The sequence below is a fragment of the Aquila chrysaetos genome, chromosome 9, assembly GCF_900496995.4.
Source record: "Aquila chrysaetos chrysaetos chromosome 9, bAquChr1.4, whole genome shotgun sequence".
NCBI classification, from domain to species: Eukaryota; Metazoa; Chordata; class Aves; order Accipitriformes; family Accipitridae; genus Aquila; species Aquila chrysaetos.
The window spans coordinates 26,710,568-26,733,281 of NC_044012.1; the positions used below are offsets into that span (position 1 = coordinate 26,710,568).

General features: G+C 56.4%; 1 protein-coding gene across 1 annotated transcript; it reads left to right on the plus strand.

Annotated features, from left to right (window-relative positions):
* The first annotated feature begins 526 nt into the window (after positions 1 to 526).
* LMNA (lamin A/C) lies at positions 527 to 22,288 on the plus strand. Its single transcript, XM_030025695.2, has 12 exons — positions 527 to 981; positions 16,309 to 16,465; positions 16,648 to 16,773; positions 16,900 to 17,070; positions 17,174 to 17,299; positions 17,391 to 17,611; positions 17,701 to 17,905; positions 18,047 to 18,154; positions 18,344 to 18,463; positions 18,550 to 18,648; positions 19,955 to 20,212; positions 20,838 to 22,288. The coding sequence occupies exons 1-12, from the start codon at positions 632 to 634 to the stop codon at positions 20,868 to 20,870; spliced, it is 1,974 nt and encodes a 657-aa protein (XP_029881555.1). The 5' UTR covers positions 527 to 631; the 3' UTR covers positions 20,871 to 22,288.
* Positions 22,289 to 22,714: the final 426 nt, after the last annotated feature.

Consider the following 22,714-nt stretch of genomic DNA (forward strand, 5'->3'; position numbering starts at 1 on the left):
CTAGGCAATGGTGTTTTGGGTGACCTGGGAGTCTGTGTTTGGGTCCCTCAAGCCCAGAGTCTGGGGTGCTCCAGGGTCCTGTGCAGCCTGGGCCTCCTGCATTCAGGGTATGCCAGGATCCCCCAGCACCCTGGGGTCAGCTGCTGAGATGCCACCTGCCCTGTCCTGTGGGGCAGCGATGTCTTGGGGGTGCCCAACCCCAGGGGTGCCTGGCAGCAAGCCATTGCCGCAGCCCCTCTCAGGCTGCACTTTACCTTTGCCTAGTTCCCCCATGCTGAAAACCAGCCTCTGCTGGGGGAATTGCACTAGAAAAGGGGGTGGGTGGGGTGTTTGCAGGGGGGTCACCCTGGGCTGCTCGCCCCAGAGCCGCCCTCCCAAGGCCCCTTTTCCCAGGGATGCTTTGCCAGCCTTTCCCAAGCAAAGGCCTTGACTGATGCAAGTCGGTTGTCTCCACCCAGGTTTCGGATAACTCCACCCGCCTCCTCCTCGCAGCTCCTCCTCCCAGTGCACAGCCCAGCTGGGATATAAGCAAGTCACTCAGACAACCAGGAGCAGCCGAGACAGCTGGGTGGGTGGTGTGGGACGCCGAGCTGTGACCTGTGCCGTGTCCTTTGCCTCGACGCCGGACCCCATGGCGACGCCTTCACAGAAGAGGAGCACCCGCAGCGGGGCTTCGGGGACCCCCTTGTCCCCAACCCGCATCACTCGCTTGCAGGAGAAGGAGGACCTGCAGGAGCTCAACGACCGCTTGGCCGTCTACATTGACAAGGTGCGCTCGCTGGAGCTGGAGAACGCCGGTTTGCGGCTCCGCATCACCGAATCGGAGGAGGTGGTGAGCCGTGAGGTCTCCGGCATCAAGGCTGCCTATGAGTCAGAGCTGGCGGATGCCCGCAAGACCTTGGATTCGGTGGCCAAGGAGAGAGCTCGGCTGCAGCTGGAGCTCAGCAAAGTCCGGGAGGAGCACAAGGAGCTGAAAGCCCGGTGAGTGCCGTGGGGACGGGGGGGGGACTGTGCCGGGATGGTCACTGTCGTCATGCTTGGCAGGGAGCCGGGAGGGAGGAAGGAGCGACCTGGAGGAGGCAGGGAGAGGGGAAACCCGTGACCCGGCTGGGGCAGGAGTGTCCGTGGCAGGGACCGAGAGAGGAGGGAAGCTCTCCCGGCATTCCTGCTCTCCCTCCAAGCGCCATCTTTGGCCGGGATGCCCTTGGAGAGGGGATTTGGGAGTAGAGCTGCGAAAGCTCAGGGCCAGGGCTGAGCAGACATGCCCTGGGCTCCTGGGGAGGGTCTGTGCGACACGGGGCGCAAGCGCCGGGCTGGCGGCCCCTCCACCTTCGTCATCCTGGAGCTATTCCTAAACGCACTCCAGCGCAGACCGGGAAGCAAGGCCAGCCAGCTGGCTCTGTCCTGCCCACAGATCTTCCCTGCTCGTCCTATTTTCCTCTGCTGTCTTTGGCACCAGTTAAAGAACCTGCTCGGGTTTTGTTTGCCTTAACCCTCCCTGTGCCAAGCTGTCCCTGCTCCGCAGGGCCCCCTGCTTTGGGGCAAGCAATGCTCCAGCAATGCCTGTATCTCTTTCCCATCAGCTGGCTCTGGGTGATGTGCTCCAGGTCTGCCTTGAGGCTCAAATCCCTCCAGCCCCTTTCCATCAGGTTTATGTCTTTCCCTTCCTGACATCAGAAATGCCTACCTTGTTGCCACCTCCCTGCTGCTGTTGGGTGCCTCTGCCCTTCCCTCCTCAGGACTGTGGCAGATGTCCAGCGCAGGTCCCCTGAGGATGTGGATCCCTCCATGGGGCTCCCTGGCTGGTGTCACGCTGCTGGCCAGGCAGAGACTGGCCACTGGGCTTCACCGGGGCTCTGCCAGCCCGTGCGGCACTGGGACCGCAGCCCTGTCATGCTCAGCTCCCTGAGTCCCGTTCCACGGAATGAGTGAGCGGGTCCCTTTCCGTCATCAGCTTTGGCTTGGGGCAGGATCCGGGCTGGGCAGTGGCGGGATAACCCCCTCTTCCTTCATTTGATCTTTTGCCTCTTATTCTGGACGCCTCGTTTTGAGTCTGTAACAGATGAGGCTAAAATTAACTTCCTCAGAAGATGCCATAAATATTCTACCTACTGGGAAGGGAGTGAATGTGCAGCCTTTTACAGCTGTCTTTGAAAGCTGTGTGGTGTTTTATATTTAGCTTTCTATTTCCCGTGCGCTGCTGCAGCTCTGTCCTTAGATAAGGCGGCTTTGCTCGTCCCGCTCGCTGCAAGGCGGATCCCTGCTCACCAGATCCCAAGGATCTGGGAGCTGGTGAGACGAGGAGCTGAGCTGTCTAAAGGCTTTTGCTGCCTTATGCAAACCCAGAACTATCTTGGCCACAATCTTTTGAGGGTTGGAAAAAATGCCCGGCCTGCAGCCATCCCTGGCTGAGAGCTGCATACTCAGCCTGGATCTGGCTGTGCTGCAGAGTGTCCCTGCAAAAAGATGGTTTTTTTCTGCGACGGGCTGCGCTCCTGGAGCTTGCTGTGCTCGTTCCCTAACGCTGACAGATCTCCCCGAAAAAGCTCTTTGACTCAAGGGGATTCCCAAAGAGCAGCTCTCGGTTTGGAGGCAGGTTTCAGACCACCGTTTTCAGAGAACGGGCGGCGAGCGCAGTTTCTGAAGGAGAGAGGTGTTTCAATGTGTTGAGTCGTCTCTGAGTCACTGCCGATGAGATGGAAGAGCAGCTCTGCCGGGGGAAGCCGGTGCTATTCATTCCTGTCTCTGGCATGCCCCAGCTTCCTTGGGCAGTGGCGTCGGGGCTGCTTTCCAACCTCCAAAATCCTTGCAAAGGGGCAGCAGTTCATCTCGTGTCCTGGGGACCTCCTCAGCGTGGCAGAGCTGCTCAGAGAGGGGCAGAAATCAGCTGCCAAGCTGCAATGTTGTTCCTAGGGCTCAGTTTGGCTGGGGTACCCCGAATCTTTCAGGCACAGGGATGGGTCGGAGCTGTTCACGGGGTCAGGAAGGACACATGTGCAGCTCTCCTGGCAGGGCAGGCGGTGCAGGTGTTGCTCTGCTCCTTGCTATCTGGCTCGGCAGGGAGGTACCGGTCCCGCCGGCTCTGCTGCCCAACCCGAGCCCCTGGGTCAGCACCTTGTCCTGGGCAGTTTTGCTGACCTCGGTGCAGTGACACTTTGGCTAATAAATAACCCAGCAGCCCTCTGCTCCCCTCGCTCTCCCTGTCAGCCCCAGGGGAAGCGCCGGGTATCTCCTGCGGGGCAGGCAGCTCTGCGGCCATGTTATCAGCACCCACAGCATCGCTGCTGCCCACAGCCGGGGTTGTCTCGCCTGCACAGAAGGGAGGGTGGGGGGCTGGGGGTGTTGGGGCATGGCACGGCTGGTTGCAGCACAGTCCCTGGCACTGGTGGAGTCAGTGGGTGCTGGGCCTGCTCTGGGAGGAAGAGGAGCTGGGTGCTCTATCTGGGGTGGAGGAAGAGGTGCTGGCTGGAGAGGGACAGGGTGTGCAAACAGGAGACCAGTCTCACCAGCTACCAACGCACTGGTGCAAAAGCTGCGTGGATGGAGGAGGGTCTGGCAAGCCTGGGGCAGAGCTGGGTCAAGGTGCAGGCAGCTGCCTGCGCTTTGCCTCCCACCACCCCTCTATTCCTGGCCGGCTGCTCTTCCCTTCAGGCTGGATCCTTCCCGCTGCCCCTTTGGCTGCTCTTGATGCCGCTCCAGGAGGGGTTCCCCAAAGCACCCACCCCGGCTCCTGGCACCAGGGGACACTCATCCCTGGGCAGCCAGGCGCTGGCCCTATGCCACACTGTGTCCCCAGCCCCTGGGCTTCCCCGTCAGCTCCCCAGCTCTGCGTGGCCACTGGCCATGCCAGAGCCACATTTGTGGCAAAGCAGAGGGTGTGGCAAGGGTGGCTGGTGATTCAGGGGTGCTGGCAGCACCTGGCATCGTCCCCTCCCGGACCATGGGGGAGAGCCAGGACCTGCCTGAAATGCCCCGTCCCAGGTGTCCCTGACCTGCGGTCCCCAAGGAGGGGCGAGTTTTGGAGGGGCACAGGCTCCAGCACAACACTGGGCTGCTGCGGAGGGACGCTCTGCATCCCGGTCCTGCCCATCGCCCCCCCTCCGTGAGCTGGCTCCTGACTCACAGGGTGAAAACAGGAGTCCCAGCCCTTGCCTTGCTCCACTGAGGACCCACCTCATCCCAGATTGTCGAGGCGGAGGTGTTTGTCAGTGCAAGCCCCAGGTTGGGGGCACAGGGGTGTATGGATACAGCCCTTGGGCACCTCCATCCCCAAGAAAGGAGCCCCGGGGTGGGGTGGGGGGGTCCCAGTGCCCCACTCCCATGGGCAAGGGGTGGCTGTGCTGTGGCTGGCTCCCTCCTCCGAAACAGGAACCAGACCTTTGTTAGCAGTGCATCTGATGAGCGATGGCTTCCTGAATTGCAGCCCCTAACCTGATTAAGCCAGTGCCTTGGCAGTGCCTCTTCCTCCCTGGGCCCAAATCTCATCCCTGGCCCTAATGAGGAAAAATCTCCTGTTTTCCAACAGTCATTGCAGTGGCGGGGGAGGGAAGCTCATCCAAGGGCAGAGCAAAGGAGGCAGCAGCGAGGGTGCCAGCTTCCCCATACTAGGTGGATTTTGCCCTGTGCTGGGTTCAGCAATATTTTCCAGGAAGTAGCAGGTAAATGGGACCCATTTACTGGAAAAAAGAAAGAAAAAATAAAAAGAAGAGCTAAAAAAAAAAAAACTCCTTGCTGCAGGGCTGGGTGCTGCCTCTGTGCCGCCTTCAGCAGCAATGTGCTTGTGCTGGAACATTTTGCGTGGGGGAGAAACCTCAGGCTCCTGGGCTGTTTCCCCCCCTCTGTCTCGTAGAAATTCTGCCAGGGAAGGAACGGTTTGGCTCGGAGGAGGCTTTGCCCTTTTGGAGCAAACAAAGAACAGCTTGTGCAGCTGGGTGATGCTCTGGGGGAGCAGGCGACGCAGAGCTGGGGCTGGTCTGGGACCCCCAATGCCCCTCTGGGACCCTCTTAAATACCCGCCCCTGAGTCTCCAGTGCTCTGGACAGATTTATTTTCCCCTGACATTGACACCCGGCATCTCGGGATGGCTGGGCATGCCTGCCTTCCCCACGTGCTGCAAAGCTAAAAGGCTCTGCGGCAAAAGCCCTGTTGCTTCAAGGCTGAGGTTTTCGTTAGCCCCTGGCTATTTCTATGCAGGATTATTTCTTGTCTGTGCAAACATCCAGCTCCCAAAGCAGGACGATCTTGGGTGGAGGAAAAGGTTCCAGCACTTTTTTTTTGTGGCTTTGCTCTCATCGCTGGCTGCATTCACCAGTATCTTCCAGACATTACTGTTACCCCATCCTGCTGCAGGGCTGGGCTGTCCCCTTGTTGTGTGGTGTGTTCCCAGAGATGAGGGGAACGAGAAGAAATCCCGTTGCCCTAAACGTTTTTTATTACAATAGGATCCCCCTGGCAGATTAAAGGACCTTAACCTCAGAGCTGGGGGATTAAAGAGAAGCAATTGCAAAGGGAAACAGGGCTGGTTTTGGTGTGGGAATGCATCCATCCCCTGTACAGCACCTAGCGCAGCGTGTCCCAGCCTGCCCTGGCCACCCTTGCTGCCACAAGTGTTTTTTTCAGCCTCGTGCGCGTCACTTCAGTTGTCTGAATCCCATTAACGCTTAAACTTCGGAGCCCAGCAAAAGTGAGAGCCTTTCCCGGCACGGTGCTCAGTAGAGGCATGCGACGAGGGTGGCGTGGCTGGGGTGGGGCTCCTTATTTTGCTAAATTCGTGCCCTTTGGGAGCAGCAGTTTCCTTCCCTGCTGCTGGCAGCTGGGATAGGAGGAAGCCACCGGAGCTCTCCCTCTGGTCCTGGCCAAAATTAGGGCTGGCATGGAGGAGTCCCTGGAGAAGCATCAGCCCAGTGGGTTTGGGATGGGCTGCCCCAGGGTAGAGCTGGGAATGGCCTCCTGCTGTCCTGCCACCAACTACGTTGCCCATTTCCCTGTCCTGCTGTCTGTCTGAGACGGTTTGCTAAGCCTGTTCCTCCGTGACTGGCTCAGCACATTCCCAAAAAGCCGAGGCTGGTGCCACGTGAAACCCATATCTGTCCACAGCTGCCATCAGTCACCCGCAGCCCCTCGCCAGGGTGTCGGGGCTGGGTGCCCACCTGCCTCCACTCCCTTCCCCTTCCTGCCGAGGGTTGAATAGTCCCAATGTGAAGCTGAACAACTGCAAGGGGCTGGCACGGTGCGGTGGCAGCTGCAGCCCTGTGCACTAGCCCCTAGTGCAGAGACTGCTGTGCTACAGCCTGGCTCTCAGCCATCCTAGAGAAACCCCATTTCGGTATGTGAAGGGCATCGCAGCGTGTCCGTGAGCCCCACGGTGTGATCTGGGGCTGTAGGTATTAAGGAGAGCCGAAAGGTGTGGAAGTTGGTTAATGACGTGTATTAAACCAAGCCCACAGAGATGCCACAAAACCAAACTGGGGTTAGGACACCTCCGTTCCTGAGCAATGCTGAGTCAGCATCGCCCGTTGTCGATTGTAAACCAATTTCCTTTCCATCATGAAGGTGAAGGCACCTGTAGCTGGGGTTATCCTCCAAGCTGTAGCTAGCCACGATGCTTTAGTGCTGCCTTCCCATGTTTAGAGCCAGGAGGTGCGATAGCAATAGGGACAGAGTTCCTCAGCAGCCCAGGGAGCATGCACAGTGAATGCCCCACTGCCTGTACTTCACCCTGCTTAATTATGGGGTTGCACCATCACATGTATTCGTGCCATGTCTCTGCAAAGAGGCGATGGAGCCAGGGTTAGGAGCAAACAACAGCTTTTCTGAAGCTCTTGAATTTTTCCATCGGGGCTGTGAGTGGCTCAGAAGCAGCTCAGTCGGAGAGTGTTTCTGATAGCAGAGGTCTCTCAACCCTCTTGGACAAAAGCCACCTCCAGCTACTTGCTTTGGCTCGCTGCTTTCAGCATCCATGTCGTCCTGCCATCCAGCTTGGTGCCCCCAGCCCTGGCTGAGGAAAGGTGTCTCCCTGCTGCAGTGCTCGGCTGGCAGCTGAGCTCCATAGTGCCAATTTGTTAGGGTTTTATTTAATAACAGTTTAGGGACACACTTTCTCCATTAAAGCCCCAGCTCTGAGTTGTGTGAGCCCGAAAAAAAAACCAAGCTCTTGACATGGATGTGTTATGTGCGGGCTTCAGAGGGGTAGGACCCCAAAAGAGACTTGGCCTTAGTGCTCATGGACACCTGGCTGTTTTCCACCACTGGGGATGGCCAGTTGCCCCATTGCAGCTCCCAGTCCCCACTGGGAAGAGCCAATTGTCCCCCTCTCCTTGCAATATGGTGGCCGAGCAGAGCTCTGGGCTTGCCGGTGGCTTTGAGGAGGGCTCTGGATCCAGCCCTGGCCACACTCACAGAGCTTTTGCAGCCCAGTGGTGAAGCAGGACGTGAATGGTGGCGATAAAACCTCCGTGCCACTCTCCATGTTTTTTTAACACCTGTCCCCCTCCGTGGGGACATGGAGGGAGGTTGCAGTGGGGCAGAAGGAGGATTGGAGACCTGCACCGAAGCACGAGCAGGGAGATGAGTCATGCTCAGCTGCATGTCTTAGGGCTGAAGCAGGGTGCGGCCGGCGCAGGACCATGCTTCGCTGCGTCCTCGGCAGGCACCCGCCGCTCCGCAGTCACACTCACCTGCCCCTTCCTTCCTGGCCTTCCACGGGTGCTTGTGGATAAACCGCTCCCCAGCAGCATCTGTGGGGTGCAAGGTTGCCACCCCACAGGGCACCGTGCTGCGCTGGCTCCCCCAGTCATCTCCCCACAGTCCTGTGGGCACTAGAAGAAATTAGGGCAAGTTTTGTGAAGCTGAGCCTTCATGCCATGGGCTTTAGGGGGGAAGCAGTGTGCTGGGGAGAGCAGATTTGCTTCTTGACATCATGCTTTTGCAGGGTGGGTTGCACCCAGAGCCCCCACTGGCAGGGCAGAGACACAAACCTGCGGCATGCGTGTCCCAACTAGCAAGAGGCGCTGATTTTTGCAGCCCAGCCTTGGCTCTGTCATTCCAGTGCAAAAAGCTGCCAGACGGGGGCTTTCCCTGTGGGGAGTGCTGTGCGGGCACGTGGGGCTGAGCAAGAGGGAGATAGTGGGGAGACTGAAGCCTCTTGCAGTGGCCCCGTTTGCAGGGTGATTCTGTGCAAGCAGCAATTGTAGCTAAATTGCACTGTCTAGGGATGCCACATCTGCGGTCCTCTCTGGTGGGGAAGTGGTTATTTCCTGCACACGTGCCAAACAGGTCTGGGCTTCATCCTGGCACAGTGCACGCTGGCAGGGAAAGTGGGCAGAGGTGTGCTGGGAGCATCTGCTGCACTGGCTGCGTATGGCAGAGCACAGCTTAACGCCGGCACTCATCTTCACCGCTGCTCGTCCCTGTGCCGAGCTGCCTTTTCCCAATAGCATCGCGTTGAGACCCATCCCAGCAGCCGCCCTGACAGAGGCGATGCAGCCAGGAGCTCGCAATGCCGGCAGTGACTCAGGCCGGTAGCCGAAGTGGGCAAACAAGGCGGCTCCAGTGCAACCCGTGCCAGCCTCGCCGCCACTGCATGCAAACAAACCTTGTGGCAATGTAAACACCTCGCCTGCCTTTATCTGCGCCCTTGGAGCAGGGATAGCAAACCCTTTTGTTCCCAGGAAGATGGGTGGCAGCTGGATCTAACAATCCCCCACTTTGTTTCCTAAGCAAATTTTGCTGGCTGGAAGATTTGTGTACCCAGATTTATGGAAAATGGGGTGAGCTGCTGCTGCTGGAGAGGAAAAAGGAGACCTTGAGCTTCCTCCCTGTTTTGCCTCTCTTGAGTCCTCTCCACCTTGTCCCATCTTGCCCAGGCACCCTGTTCCCAGCTCTGGATCAGTGCAATGCAGCAGGCACTGGCTGGGGTGCAGCTTTCTCCCCGCAGCATAGCTGGGACAGCGATGCCCCGATAAGCAGAGCAACCTCCTCATTGCTTTCCATCACTGCACTTAGGGGCTGCAAAGCTTTGCATTCAGAGGTGCTGTTGGACCGCACATGTGTGCAGAGGGAAAGGAGCCAACTGCCACATTTACACGGTGGCAATGCGTTTCCTTACTTCTGGGGCTGGGATTTGCATCCCTGCTCCTTCTCTGCTGCCCCAAGTCCTGGCCGCATCACCAGGTCCCAGCGAAACATGAGTTTACAGCTGTTTTCCCCCCCCTGCTCCAATGCTCCTGGTCCCAAAGACGTGATTAATATGAGTGACTCAGCTCACTGTTTTTAACTACATTTGTAAGGCCTCCCCGCACTGTGTCAAATCCCCAAGGGAAACACTGGGAATCTGCATTTTGTCTTCATCCTTTAAGGTGGTGATTTATAGGCTTTGCATTTCTCATTCATCAAAAGAAGGCTGTATTAAAGTAAATCTAATGATTTGGGATTTCTACGGAGGTGCAACACTAGGAGTCATTTTAGGTGAAAAAAAAAAATTACATACAAAACTTTCCCAATAAGTTTGAACCCAGTTATTGCAAGAACTGGAATTTGCTGTGACAGGGTAAGATAGTCAAGACTGAGCAAAATCCCTTAAATTTCATTCCATCCAAATTATATTAAAGATACAAAACTGCGCTTGTCACCATCCTGAACGTTCACAGTATTACAACGAATGCTTTGAATTTCCTTGTTCTTTTCCCAAAGGCAGAAGTATGCACAATGCAGGCTTAAGCTTTAAACAGGCTTTTATATGATATACAACACTACAAAGTGTTAGTAAATTCTGGATTGTAAAAACAAGCTTTCTTCTTGTGCTTTTTCTACTCAAACCTTGTCCTCAGAAGATGGAAAGTGAACAACGCGGAAGGTGTTGTATTCACATATTTGAGCTATGTCTAAAAAAAATTTCTTTCCACCACAATTCTAGTCTTTTTTTAGAGAGTTCCTTTCTCCTGAAGAAGGACATTATTGCTTTAATCTATATTTAAGATGGTTTAAGTCCAGGCCATCAAGTGTCTTTTAGATAACCTGATTCAAAATTCTGTGGGAGGCCAGCAAAAGGCAAGCTGGCATGTTCATAATATATTGGTTTGGGTCGTGCTGAGCTTGGGCTGGCGAGTGGGGATTGATCAGTGTTTGATCGTGGTTTTCCAAGCAGTTGAGATGTTCAGGTTTTTAAAGTCTTTGGTGATTTTTTCAATGGAAAATGCAGATTTTGCAAGCAAGGAACCAGCCCTCCCTCTGGAAACCCCAGGATCAGCCAATCGCCTCGGGACCTACATAGACAAAAACATTGGCCAAGTTTTTTCCTGTGCATCATGCAGACAAATTGCCGAGCTCTGCAATAGCAGCTCTGGGGACAAACTTGGGGCTGGACCAGTTTTGCTAAATCAAGTTTCAACTGGTGGCAGTTTGCATGTAATCCCAGCCTGGAGGTCTGGGTCTCTGCTTGTTCCAAGTAACCCAGGGTTTTTGTAGCAAAGGGAATCCATAGGGAAATTCTGCCCTCAGCTTGCTCTCTCGTCCCTGAGGGTCAGCCACGAGCGGTGCCCGGGTCTGCACGCTCCTGGCACTGGTGGCTTCCAGCAGCCGATGCTCACTTGCTCTTTCCCAGCTCTTTGCATCCTCTTTGCATCTGTCTCCTGTGGCTTGCTGCACCCTGGAGAAGTTAAAGGCAGCTGTGAAAGGAGGTTTCACAGGCAGCAAGGCAGCGGCAGACCCGGTGGGAAGTTGTTATGCCTGCTGCACACTGGGGCACACGTCTGTGAAGAATAAATCCTGCCCCTTGTCTATGCAGACACATAGATTTATGCCTAATGCAAACCTCACCTGGGGCCCCCAAAAGTGCAGCATGGGCAGCGGAAAGTCAAGTCCTGTCTGTTCCCCCACCGACTCCCACGTGGGAGCCGGCAAAACCCCCTTTTCCAGCTATAAAAGCCCTCTGGTAATACCATCTGCCCTTCAAAACCACAGAACCCTCCTGTTACTAGGGGGGACTCAGCCCAAACAGCAACGTCACTTGGTGACTTGGGATTTCCATTTTGAGCTGCTGGCGAAGGCTGGGATGAGTCACCAGCACTGGCGTGACAGCCCAGGATGGGGAGCGAGTGACACTGGGGCTCCCCAGCCAGCATGGGCTGCATGAGGCTTTTTAGTATACTATTTATTCTCTGAAATCGTGTTTCTGGCTTTTAAAGTAGCGAGGAGGGCCATCGGTCCACGCCGTGGTCTTGAGCATCGATTTGTTGCAGTGCTGATAAAGCCCAATTGCTTTTCCCCATCCCGAGAGGCAAGGCTGCAGGGAGACCGTGCGTGGGTGCCAGGCATTTGCTCTGGCATATCCAGTGAAAGGAGAAAAGCTCCTTAAAGGCTTCTTGGGGAGTATTTGTAGCTGATTCCTGGAGGTATCAGCTGTGGTTGGGTCCAGTTGCGCTGGACTTGGTATGCACCTGCAACTCCCAGCAAGGGTCCTGGTGATGGGGTTTGTGGAGGGACAGGAATGGCTAAGATTTTGGGAACCCCAGACTGAAGAGTCTGTTTGCATCCCTGTGAAATGCTCTTTTCTGGTTCTCAACGAAGCAGCGGGTTTTGGTTCATTTTTAGGATGCAAGAAAAGGCCAGATCCCAATTCCAGGAGGGGGAAGCCCAGCTCTTAGGAGATGCCAACAAGGTGTTCTCGCTCCGCTGGGGCCATGCGGAGTTGAGCAAGCCCCTCAGCCCCAGGGATGAGCGTGCCAGGAGCATGCCAGGAGTGTGCAGCATGGCCAGCACCAGCCCTGGCACTGGGAAGGGGCTTGGCACAGCCAACGTTGGAGGGTGGGGGCTGTTTCCGTGCATCCTTGAACACAGCCAGCACTGGCATCCCTTGGCTGCCATTTGGCAGGGGGTTTGGTGCCTAACAGGATGCTGGCTCTGTGCAGATGTTGTCCTTACTATACATCGAACTGGCTATTTACAGCTCCCCTGCTAGGAGACCAGCTTATGTTTATCCTGGTGATTTGGCAAAAGCACAGCGGCACAGATGAGTCAGGAGCTGGGAGAAGCTGCTTTGCCATATTCCCATTGCCCCACTGCAGAGGTTTTTCCCAAGACCGCCTTTCCTTATGCTGTCCCTGCTGCTTCCCCTGTGGGGCCCTGGTCCCTGGGATGGGGGGGGGGCGGTGATCGCTAGGATGGGGGGAGCGATCCCTGTGATGGGGGAACGATCCCTGGGATGGGAGGAGCGATCCCTGGGACTGATCCCTGGTGCTGGAAGCAGTGCAGTGCAAAGCAGCAAGCCCCCGGCGGAGCAGAGCAGGTTTTCTGGGTCTTCCCAGCAATCAGATCCATCACAAACCTCCTTGGGCACATGTTGCCTCTCTTACCTCAGTTTCCCAAGCTGTAAATATGTCGTAAAGTCTTCTCTGGGGTAACATTTCCCCAGTCTTGTGGCAGGGTTGCAGGGGAGCAGGCTGGCATGTCGCTTTGGCTCCCTGGCAGCAAGGTGAGAAAGAAACCCGTGGTGCCTGGGGATTTGCAGACATGCAAAAAGATTTATAGATGGGGCGTGAGCCTGCGAGCTCCCCTGACTTAGCACCTTGTCTGGGCTGGGGCAGCTGCCATTTGGAGGCGGGGAAGGAGGGGAACGCCTGTTTCTCCACTGGCTCATCCCACCCTGTTGATCCTTTCCAGTGTGCGAAGCTCGGCCGAACGGCAGCCGCTCTGCCCACAGGAGCAGCCTCGTGCTTCAGAAATGGCTGGTGGTGATTATTAGTAAGGTGAAACCAAAGGGTGTTTCCTAAAATGCATCTAGTGGGCTTTGGCTTCTCGGAGAGGGTTGGGCACCTTTCTGCCAGCCCGGCGGGGTGCGTGCCCAAAGCTGCTCGCCTCCCATGAGCTCCAATGGCTCTGGCCTGTCTCAGCTTTTCCAGAGGGAGAGCCCAGATCTGTCAGGTTTCTGGGCTGGGATTGTGAGGCAGGGTGAAGGGGAGCAATAGCAGATCCTGGGCGCTGCTCTGCAGGGCTGTCCCTGAACCTTCTGCAGGGACTGGCCGCCCTGAGGGTCTTCAGCCCTGGCCCTTTTGGAAGCCATCGCGTCAGCTTTGCAGGCTCGTTTCTGTGTCTGTGCTGAGTACAGTCAAAGCAGGTCCAACTTTCCGTTAACATTTGGATTTTCTGGCAGCTCAGCTGCAATTTTCTTTTTTTTTTTTTTCCCCCTCCTTCCTGCTTTTAAAAGCTAAAAATAAAACATCTTGAGGCCCCTTTTCCCTCCATCTTTTCTCTTGAGACATTTGTTTCTTGAGGATTTGATGCCTCTGTTGTGTTTTCTCCTCTTGGCTTCGATAAATGCTTATTTTTACACCCGACTCTCCCAGCACAGGGGATCAAATCCTGCAGGACACTAAGCCCATGTCCCCTGGCTGCAGGCATGCAGCCCTTCAGGGTGGATCTCTGCTTCCCTTTCAGCTGGCAGACGATTTGGGATCTTTTAGTCTCTAGCAGGCAGGATGGGAAGACCAGTGAAACCTTCTGGGGAGGAGGAGGAAGGTCCCTGTTCGTCCCCTTGCCGAGGGAAGTGGGAGCGATGCAGCTGCCATGAAAGTTTTTATTTTTAGCCCAGTGCCAGCTGGAGCCTGGGAGGCTGCAGGGGAAATAAAAGCAGGACCCAACAGGAGGTGAGAGGAAAACCCAAACCTTGGCTGGGCTGGAATGTGGATGGCAAGGGTTTGCATGGATCGGTGGACACAGGGGTCCCCGGCGTGGGAGAGGACTTGTGCGTGTGCTGAAATCTCATCTGGAGGCTGCCGCGTTCAGGTTCAGGGCTGTGTTTTGAAGGAACATGGAGGGGAGATGCTCAGATCCCAGAGAGCCGTGTCACGCAGAGCTCCAGACTTGCCAGAGGAAAGGAAAGGAGAGGACAGGATTCAACTCACCCCTCTCCTTCCTGCAAAACTGCTCCCAAACTCAGCCCTGCAGCCGCTGCCGGGGAGCTGCAGCCCAGCTGGTGAGCTCCGAGCTCCCATCTCTGCTCCTCCCCAGTGTTACCCAGAGCTGAGCACGGGGGGCTTTTAAGGAAAATGGATTTGTCCTCGAGTCTTCCGGGATTTACCATGGGGTTTTCTAGGCATCAATGCGTTTTGCCCTGAGCTCTGGATCCCTCCAGTCCCTGGAGAGGGCGAATCTGTCACCACTGCAGAGACACGAGTGTAAGCATCTAGTCTCAGCATTTTCCCCTCCGTATTTCACTTATAAATGGTACTAAAGAGTCGGAGGCTTCAGGATGTGCCTGGTGCTGCACGTGCCACAAGCCCCATCCCAAAGAGCCAGTGACTCCCAGCTGCACCCAAGTCTCTGCAGCTGCCATGGCGAGCAAAGAGCTACAGAAGCAAAACACCAAGGGCAAGCTCTTCCCAGAATTAAGCGGTGGTTAACTTGATCAAGGACAGCAGGATTAAACCCTACTGGCAGTGCCAGGGTGGCCAGGCTGGCTGCAAGGGCAAGCCACTGCCAGATGGGAAAACTCAGCCTCAACTGTTGCTTGCAATGAGCCGAGGAGGCTCCGGATCCGCTCCCAGATGGCATTTTTGTCCTATGAGTCACTGGCATGAAAGGAGTGGGTTGCATGGGAAGGACCAGCTGGCATGGCGGCACTCCTCAGGCGGCCGGCTGTGGCAAGCGGGATGGCGGTTCCCTGCAAAAGGGGGCTAATCGAGTACGGCAGGGCCTCATGTGATATGAATATCTCGGAACAACTTCTCCGTGCTGGCTCAGGAAGCAGAAAGAAATGCAGGAAAATCTGCTGTTGGCCAAGCAAGGAGCTTCCCACATATGTGCAAGTCTGGGAACACCGGCCCGTGCTTGTCCTGGGGTCCCGGTCCCTGTGGGCAGGAGGAGAAGAGTCGAACTACCTCCTCAGCGTCTTCGCTGTTGACGTTCACCATCCTGTCTCAAGGACGGATCCTGCAGCTGGGGCAGGCTGAGTGCCGTCTGTGCCGCGAGCCCCTCCCTGATATTTTTTTACCCGTGATCTAATGGCGCGGGTGTGTGCTCACTGCCCCAGGAATGTGCACCACGCGCCGGCGTGCAGCCAGTGCTTGCCCACGGCTGAGGGGGCACCACGGCCGGCACTGTTCCCCGGGCACGTCCTGCCTGCACGAGTCCTACACCCAATTTTGAGGGAGGTGGGTTGACAATCTCTGTCATGAGCCGACAGTGCAAGCCACCCCAGTGCTGACAGCTACTGGGTGCCGCAGAAAGAGCATCGTGTCTTTTCTTTTTATAGGGCCTACCAAAATAGTGTCAGGTTGTGTTTTGGTGCGTTAGTCTTGATCAAATTCCCTAGGCAAACAGCGATGTGTCTCGGGTCTGCTGCCTGTAAGACATGGCCTTGACCTGCTGTCAGAGGGCTTAAAAAGCAAGGGGGGAAATGGAGGCGCGGGACAGCGCAGGGGCTCTGAGGTTGCACAGCAGTGCTGGAGGCATCACCCTATGCTGCACTGTGTCACACCACGCCGCAGTGTGCTGCACCACGTCACACCACGCTGCCCTGTGCCATGCCACCCTGTACCATGCCACACCACGCCGCCCTGTGCCATGCCATGGTGCACTGTGCCACACCACACCATGGTGCACTGTGTCACAACACACCGCCCTGTGCCATTCAACACTGCACCATGTCACACCACGCTGTGCTGCACTGTGGCACACCATGCCATGCTGTGCCATGTCACACCATGCCACCCTGTGCCATTCCACGCTGCACCGTGTCACACCACACTGTGCTGCACTGTGCCATGCCATGTTGCCCTGTGTCACACCACGCCACCCTGTGCCATGCCACAGCATGCCGCGCTGTGCCATGCCATGCTGCACTGTGCCACACCGTGCTGCACTGTGCCATGCCATGCTGCACCGTGCCACACCATGCTGCACCGTGCCACATCATGCCATGCTGCACTGTGTCACACCATGCCGTGCTGTGCCATGCCATGCTGTATGTCACACCACGACGCACTGTATCCACACTGACCTCTAGTGGCTGCAGCCGGGCCGTGGGTGTGCATATTGTACACGGGCATTACAGCCCCGAGACACCTCCTGCTCACCCAGTTTTTTCCCAGCCCTTTCTGCTTTCCAGTATCCAGACTGGTGCTGGTCACGCCGGCTGGCTGGGACCTGCCGGTCCCATTGGCAGGTGGGCGTTAGGTACAATCCTGCACCTCTTTTGGGGGCGATCAGAGGGGTTCAGACGTGATGCTCTGTGTGCTTGGGCTGAGGGTGCCGGGTACAATGCGTGGTTTCTCCCTGCTGCCCTGCTCACCTGTGCCATCTGGTGCCTTGCAGGAATGCCAAGAAGGAAGGGGACCTGCTGACCGCCCAGGCCCGCCTCAAGGACGTGGAGGCTTTGCTCAACTCCAAGGAAGCTGCACTCTCCACAGCCCTGGGCGAGAAGAGGAATCTGGAGTCTGAAGTGCGGGACCTGAGGGCACAGGTGGCCAAGGTAAGTGGTGGCAGCCCTGTCCCCAACTGCCCCACAGACCCCCCCTGTCCCCCACCTGCCTGGGGGCTGCCAGCTCCCCGCTGTGCCAGGGGACTGGGTGGTGGGTCCCCGGCTAGCGCTGGGTGCTGTGCCTGGACAGTCCCCAGGAGCCTGCCATGATGGTCCTTCTCAATTCCTTGCAGCTGGAAAGTGCCTTGAGCGAAGCCAAGAAGCAGCTGCAGGATGAGATGCTGCGCCGCGTGGACGCGGAGAACCGGCTGCAAACACTGAAGGAAGAGCTCGAATTCCAGAAAAACATTTATAGCGAGGTGAGGCACGATGTGCCGCTGCGGTGCCAGGCTCACTTGGGATAATGATGCCCCCTGTGTGTTGGGTCCCCATTTCCAAGCCGATCCCACCCCATGGTGACACTGTGTCCCCTGACCTGTCCCCAGGAGCTGCGGGAAACCAAGCGCCGCCATGAGACCCGGCTGGTGGAGATCGACAACGGGCGGCAGCGGGAGTTTGAGAGCAAACTCTCCGAAGCCTTGCAAGAGTTGCGGAGCCAGCATGAAGCCCAGATCAGGCTTTACAAGGAGGAACTGGAGAAGACCTATGGGGCGAAGGTGAGCAACACCCACACACAGCCATCCTCTTCCCACCCTGCCCTGTGGAGTGCCGGTGGGCAGAGGGTGCTGGGGATGCTAACCCACCCATTTTGTCCTTCAGCTGGAGAATGCCAAGCAATCGGCTGAGAGGAACAGCAACATGGTGGGTGCTGCCCACGAGGAGCTGCAGCAAACCCGCATCCGCATCGACAACCTCTCCTCTGAAGTCAGCCAGCTGCAGAAGCAGGTGAGTCAGGACCAAGGGATCCCTCTGGATGTCCCCGCCCTGGGGATGGCCCCAAGTGGAATAGCCACTCTCACCTTCCCTCCCCACACAGTTGGCTGCCAAGGAGGCGAAGCTGCACGATTTGGAGGATATTCTGGCCAGGGAACGCGAGACCAACCGGCGCCTGCTCTCCGACAAGGAGCGGGAGATGGCTGAGATGCGGGCACGCATGCAGCAGCAGCTGGATGAATACCAGGAGCTGCTGGACATCAAGCTGGCTCTGGACATGGAGATCAATGCCTACCGCAAACTGCTGGAGGGCGAGGAGGAGCGGTGAGCACAGGGCGCTGCACCCAGTGGGCTATGCAGGTCCCAGCCCTCGTGTCCTCACCGGTTCCATCTCACCTTCTACTCCTGCCCAGGCTGAGGCTGTCCCCCAGCCCTTCCTCCCACAAAGGTGCATCCCGTAGCCACTTGTCCACCCCGGGCTCCTCCAAGAAGAGGAAGCTGGAGGACAGCGAGAGTCGGACCAGCTTCTCCCACCATGCCCGGACAAGCGGCCGTGTCGGGGTGGAGGAGGTGGACTTGGAAGGCAGATTCGTCCGTCTCAGGAACAAGTCTAACGAGGTGTGTTTGTCTTCAGGGGTGATCCCTGAGATCCCTGGGGGTGTAGTTCAGCCCCACTTCACCCCATGGGCAGGAGGGGAACTGGGACAAGCTGGGGAGGAACCAGGGGATCTCAGGGTTGCTGCTCTCTCTCTCTTGCAGGACCAGGCGATGGGGAACTGGCAGATCAAGCGGCAGAATGGAGATGATCCCCCCATCACCTACCGCTTCCCCCCAAAGTTCACCCTGAAGGCTGGCCAGGTGGTCACGGTGAGTCACTGCCTGGTGAAGGATCCACCTGAGATCCCAAACCCACCCGGGCCGTTGGTGATGCAGAGCGGTTGGAGCCAGGGTGCATGCTTCTTGGTGCTTGGCTTTTTTAGGGGGACAGACCCACATCCCCAGGGTCAGGGCTCCACAGACCTGAGATGTTGCTTTTCTCTGTGCTTTTCTCCCTAGATCTGGGCCTCAGGGGCTGGGGCGACCCATAGCCCCCCCAGCAACGTGGTGTGGAAAGCCCAGAGCAGCTGGGGGTCTGGGGACAGCCTGCGCACTGCCCTGATCAACTCCAACGGGGAGGTGAGAGCCCAATGGCAGCACCGGGTTGGGGCATAGGGGGGTCTGTAGACATCGAACCCCTCCAACTCCTTTCCTGTCCCCCACAGGAGGTGGCCATGCGGAAACTGGTCCGCACCGTGATCATCAACGATGAAGATGAGGATGAGGACGATGATGAAGTTAACATCCACCACCGCCATCACCATGTGAGTACCGCACTGGGGAAGGCACTGGTCCCAGGGGTTCTGTCGCAGGGATGCTGGGGGAGCTCAGGTCTGGTCCCAGTCAGGGTGGGAGGCAGCTCAGCATCACACAGGATCAGGCCTTACGGGAGACGGCAGTTGGGAGGCTGTTTTGGAAACAACCCCATGGGAGAAGCCAATAGACCTCTGGCACCTGGAGAAGATGACTGCTTGCAAAAAAACCTCTAGAGACCTTGCTGGAAGTCATCTCCAACCCTGAGCAACCTTGACCAGCCACAAAAAGGGCTGGAGGAGCTGGGAGGGAGGCTGAGCTGGTACCTCACATTGCTTGGAGGTGGAGGACAGGATGGTGGGAAGTTGATGGACGACACTTCTCCGTGGCAGCTGCTCCATCCTCTTCACTTCGCGAGGGCACTGGAACAAATCCAGAGGTGACTTCGTCCTTCCTCTCAGCCCATCACTCCCCTGACGGAGCTGAAATATGCACCAGGAAGAGCAGCGGGCAGAGAGCAGGCAGCGAGCAGGCAGCGTGCCAGCAGCAGAGCTGCAGCCGCTTCTCCCCATATCAAACATCCCTGGCTGCAGCCCAGGAGCCCCCGCCAGCCCATCCCGCAGGGAGAGATCTGTCTCGCACATGAGGTGCCCGCAGGAATCATACATGGAGAGATGCCATCACCACCACACTGTGCCTCAACACTGGCAAAAAATCTTCTGGATGCTGCTCCCCAGGGCTCTGTGTGACAGGAGCAGGATGGGGCGTCCATCATCTGCTTTCCTTTGAGTTCTCCGGATCTGAAGAGCCATGCCGAGATGGCTATCGATTATCCTTGGACAGAGGAGCCAGGCTCCTGTGGGCCACTGCTGCCCATTTGTCTGGGGACTGAATCCTTTCCAAAAGTGGATTTCCCATTGGAAAGCACTGAGCCTGCACTCTCCCAGGCAGCGAGGAAGAGGATGCTCTTAGACAAGCACAAGAGGAGCACAGTTAAGATGTCTCCTGTGTGATGAGAGCCCAGGGTGCAAGGACAGGGCAGCAGGGACAGTTCACCCACCCACAGTGTGCCAGCCCCAGTAATTTGGGATTATATTTATAACAACAACAATGACAACAACAATAGTAATAATAATTTATTATTTTTAAACCACGTGGTGGAGAGGATGGGTGGAGTCCAGACGCTGTTTGAAGACTAACTTGAAGAGCCTTCCTGGATCACACCCGTGCTGCCACAGTCCTCAGGGCAGGGTACTCAAGGGAGAAGATGCTCAGGCGAGTACTCAAGGTTGTTTTGTCTGTTCCCCCTGCATCTAGGGTAGCTGCAGTGGCTCTGGGGACCCCGGGGAATACAACCTCCGCTCACGCACAGTGGTCTGTGGGACATGCGGTCAGCCAGCCGAGAAGTCGGGCAACCAGAACACTGGTATCAACACCGTGTCCTCGGGCTCGTCCACTTCCAGCATGACCGTCACCCGCAGCTACCGCAGCATTGGTGACTCTGGCAGCATCGGCCTTGGGGACAGCCTGGTGACCAGGAGCTACCTCCTGGGGAGCTCCAGCCCCCGTAGGCAGGTTAGTGCCATTTCCAGACCCCGGGTCTGGGCTGTCCCTATGCTGCTGGGTCTCCATCCTGTCCCTGAATCATCCTTTCTCAACAAGGCAGCGCTCTGGGGGTCCCTTCCTCCCCTTCCTCTCCTCCTATCTGCTTTTTCTCTTGCCCCGGGCACCTTTGGGCTTGCACAAGCCTCTTTGTAAGGGGAGTGTGGAGGCTGAGAGGGATTGGAAAAGGATGTGGCTCTAGTGTCTCCCCATGCCATCCCATGCTTAGCCCCCTTGGCAGCCCCGGAGCATCCTTCGTCCTCCACGGCTCTCGTTCCACCACTGCCAAGCGTTATTCATGCTGGTAACGAATATTTCAGCACTTGAATATTAATACCCTCAATATTAGTCAATATTATTACCCTCATATATTACCGCCAATTCTCAAACTTCTGACTTCAGCGCTATAATTACCCCAGCCAAGAGGTATTTATTATACCCCAAGGCCCAGGGTGGACGAGAGCCAGGGGCACACACAGTCCAGGCAGTGTGGACATCCAGAGGGTCCCACTTGGACATTGCTGCCTCCTTCGCAGCCAGAGCAAATGGATAGTAACACTGGGTTTTTTTTAATTTTCTTCTTCTTTCTTCCTCCCAGGCTCAGGCTGTGCAAAACTGCAGCATCATGTAACTCCGTGGCACCATTCCTGTGTTTCCTGGCCGTCTCGAGCTAGTTTTTTCCCAAAGCAAATTTTTTTTTCCTTTAAAAAAACAATATCAAAAACCAAGGTTGGGTTTTTTGTTTTCTATAGCAGGAATTTTATATATATATATATATATATTAAAAATGCTAACAGATGCTTTGATTTTTTTTGTAAAGAAAAAATCTATTTCTATAAAAAAAAACCAAACAAAAAAAAGCTTTTCAGCTTCAAAATTTTTTTAAAACTTCAGCCAAAGACACCAAGGAATTATGTTTACTGAACAGCCATGCGGGAAGAGATTGTAGTTTAATAGCTCTTTAGATTATATCGTTTTTGCCAAAGCTTTTTATATAGGATTGGGAGAAGCAAAGCCATCCCCGTCAGAGCTGTGTGCTCCTGCGTGCGTTGGGTGGATCCGCAGAGGTGCTGGGACAGAGGCTGAGCTGAGACCCCCGATGCTGTTGCAGATTATCCTGACTGTGCCGGTGGGCACACGCTCTGGAGGGTTGCTGTCTCAACCCTTTGCAACCCTTTTTTTTTTTTTTTATCTGAACCCAAAATTCCCTTTTCTTTCTCCCCCCCCCCCCATTTTTTTATTTCACTGCAGTGCTGGCGCGGGGAGCTCCTGGCACCTTGCAGGCGATGCCCCACGTCTCTCTGCGGCCATGCGGGCATTACCCCCCTTCCCAGCCCCTTGCCCGTGTGCACTTCCATCGCTCCACGTACTGTATTTCCCATCCAAGGCACCTCTTGTCCTTTGGGTTTTCTTTGTTTTTTTAAGCAGCCGAGTTGTGCCTTAGCCAAGGTGGGGGCCGCTCCAGAGCAGGGCTGGGAGGGACCCCGCACGGCATCGAGGGTAGATGGAGTAGGGAAAGTGAAAACCCACCGGAGCTGCATCCCGGGACCAGATGGATTTAGCGGATGGGGGTGATGGACCTCGCTCCCAAGGGCTCGGATCCAGTGGGACCTCCTCTTTGGGAGCTGCTGCACCCAGTGGGGTTCACCCCTGGTTTTTTTGGCTCTTCTCCAGTGGCAGGAGCTCAGGACCCCATTTCAGGGCAGGATGAGGCCAAGGATGCTTAGTCCAAGACAGGGCTGGTTTGCCAGGAAGGCACTGAGGAAGGCTTTTTGTTTGAGTGAGGCAGATTTTGGGGTCCAGCACGGGCAGCTCCCCTCTCTGCAAGGGTCCATCCAGCCATTGATGGAGATTTCAGCTTTTTGCCTCGATTGGGGAATGCCTGCAGCACCCCCTGCCTCAAGTACATCCTGGGGCAGGATCAGGTCCCCAGCACAAGCCCCCCACTCCGGCAGGATCTAGTGAGACCGCGTATGTATCTGTGCTTGCAAAGCTTCTGTATTACTGCCTGTATTTCCTTCCAGAATCAATACAGCCGAACCGTTCCCACCCTGTGTGCTGTCATCATTGCTGTCCTGGAGGGGATTGGTGGGGCACTTTGGTGCACTCCAGCCTGGCGCTCGCTTTTGGTCCAGGGAGGGGATCTCTTTTAGCCCCGCAGCCAGGGCTGGGGCTCAGCACCCTACCAGGGATAGGAGGAAAGCAGGGTGGCCCTGTGCACCCAGACTTACCCAGAGGGGTGCCTGGGGTGAGATGCTGAGAGCTGGGGCAGCCAGGCTCCTTGCAGGGCCAGGAGCACCCCTGGACCTAACAGTGATGGGGCTGGTGGGGAGGGGATAGAATCTGGGGAGAGGGCTCAGAGATTTCCTCCCCCTGGGATTTTGGGGAGCAGACATTCCCCTGAATGGGATGGCCTCAGGGGTTGCAGAACCTGAGTGAGCCCCTGAGTGCAGGTTTGCTCCTACCATGGGGATG

Coding starts and splice junctions, on each gene's coding strand:
- LMNA (XM_030025695.2), top strand. CDS start 632: ATGGCGACGCCTTCACAGAAGAGGAGCACCCGCAGCGGGGCTTCGGGG. Junction 17,906..18,046: donor TCAGGAACAAGTCTAACGAG/GTGTGTTTGTCT, acceptor TCTCTCTTGCAG/GACCAGGCGATGGGGAACTG. Junction 18,155..18,343: donor AGGCTGGCCAGGTGGTCACG/GTGAGTCACTGC, acceptor TTTTCTCCCTAG/ATCTGGGCCTCAGGGGCTGG.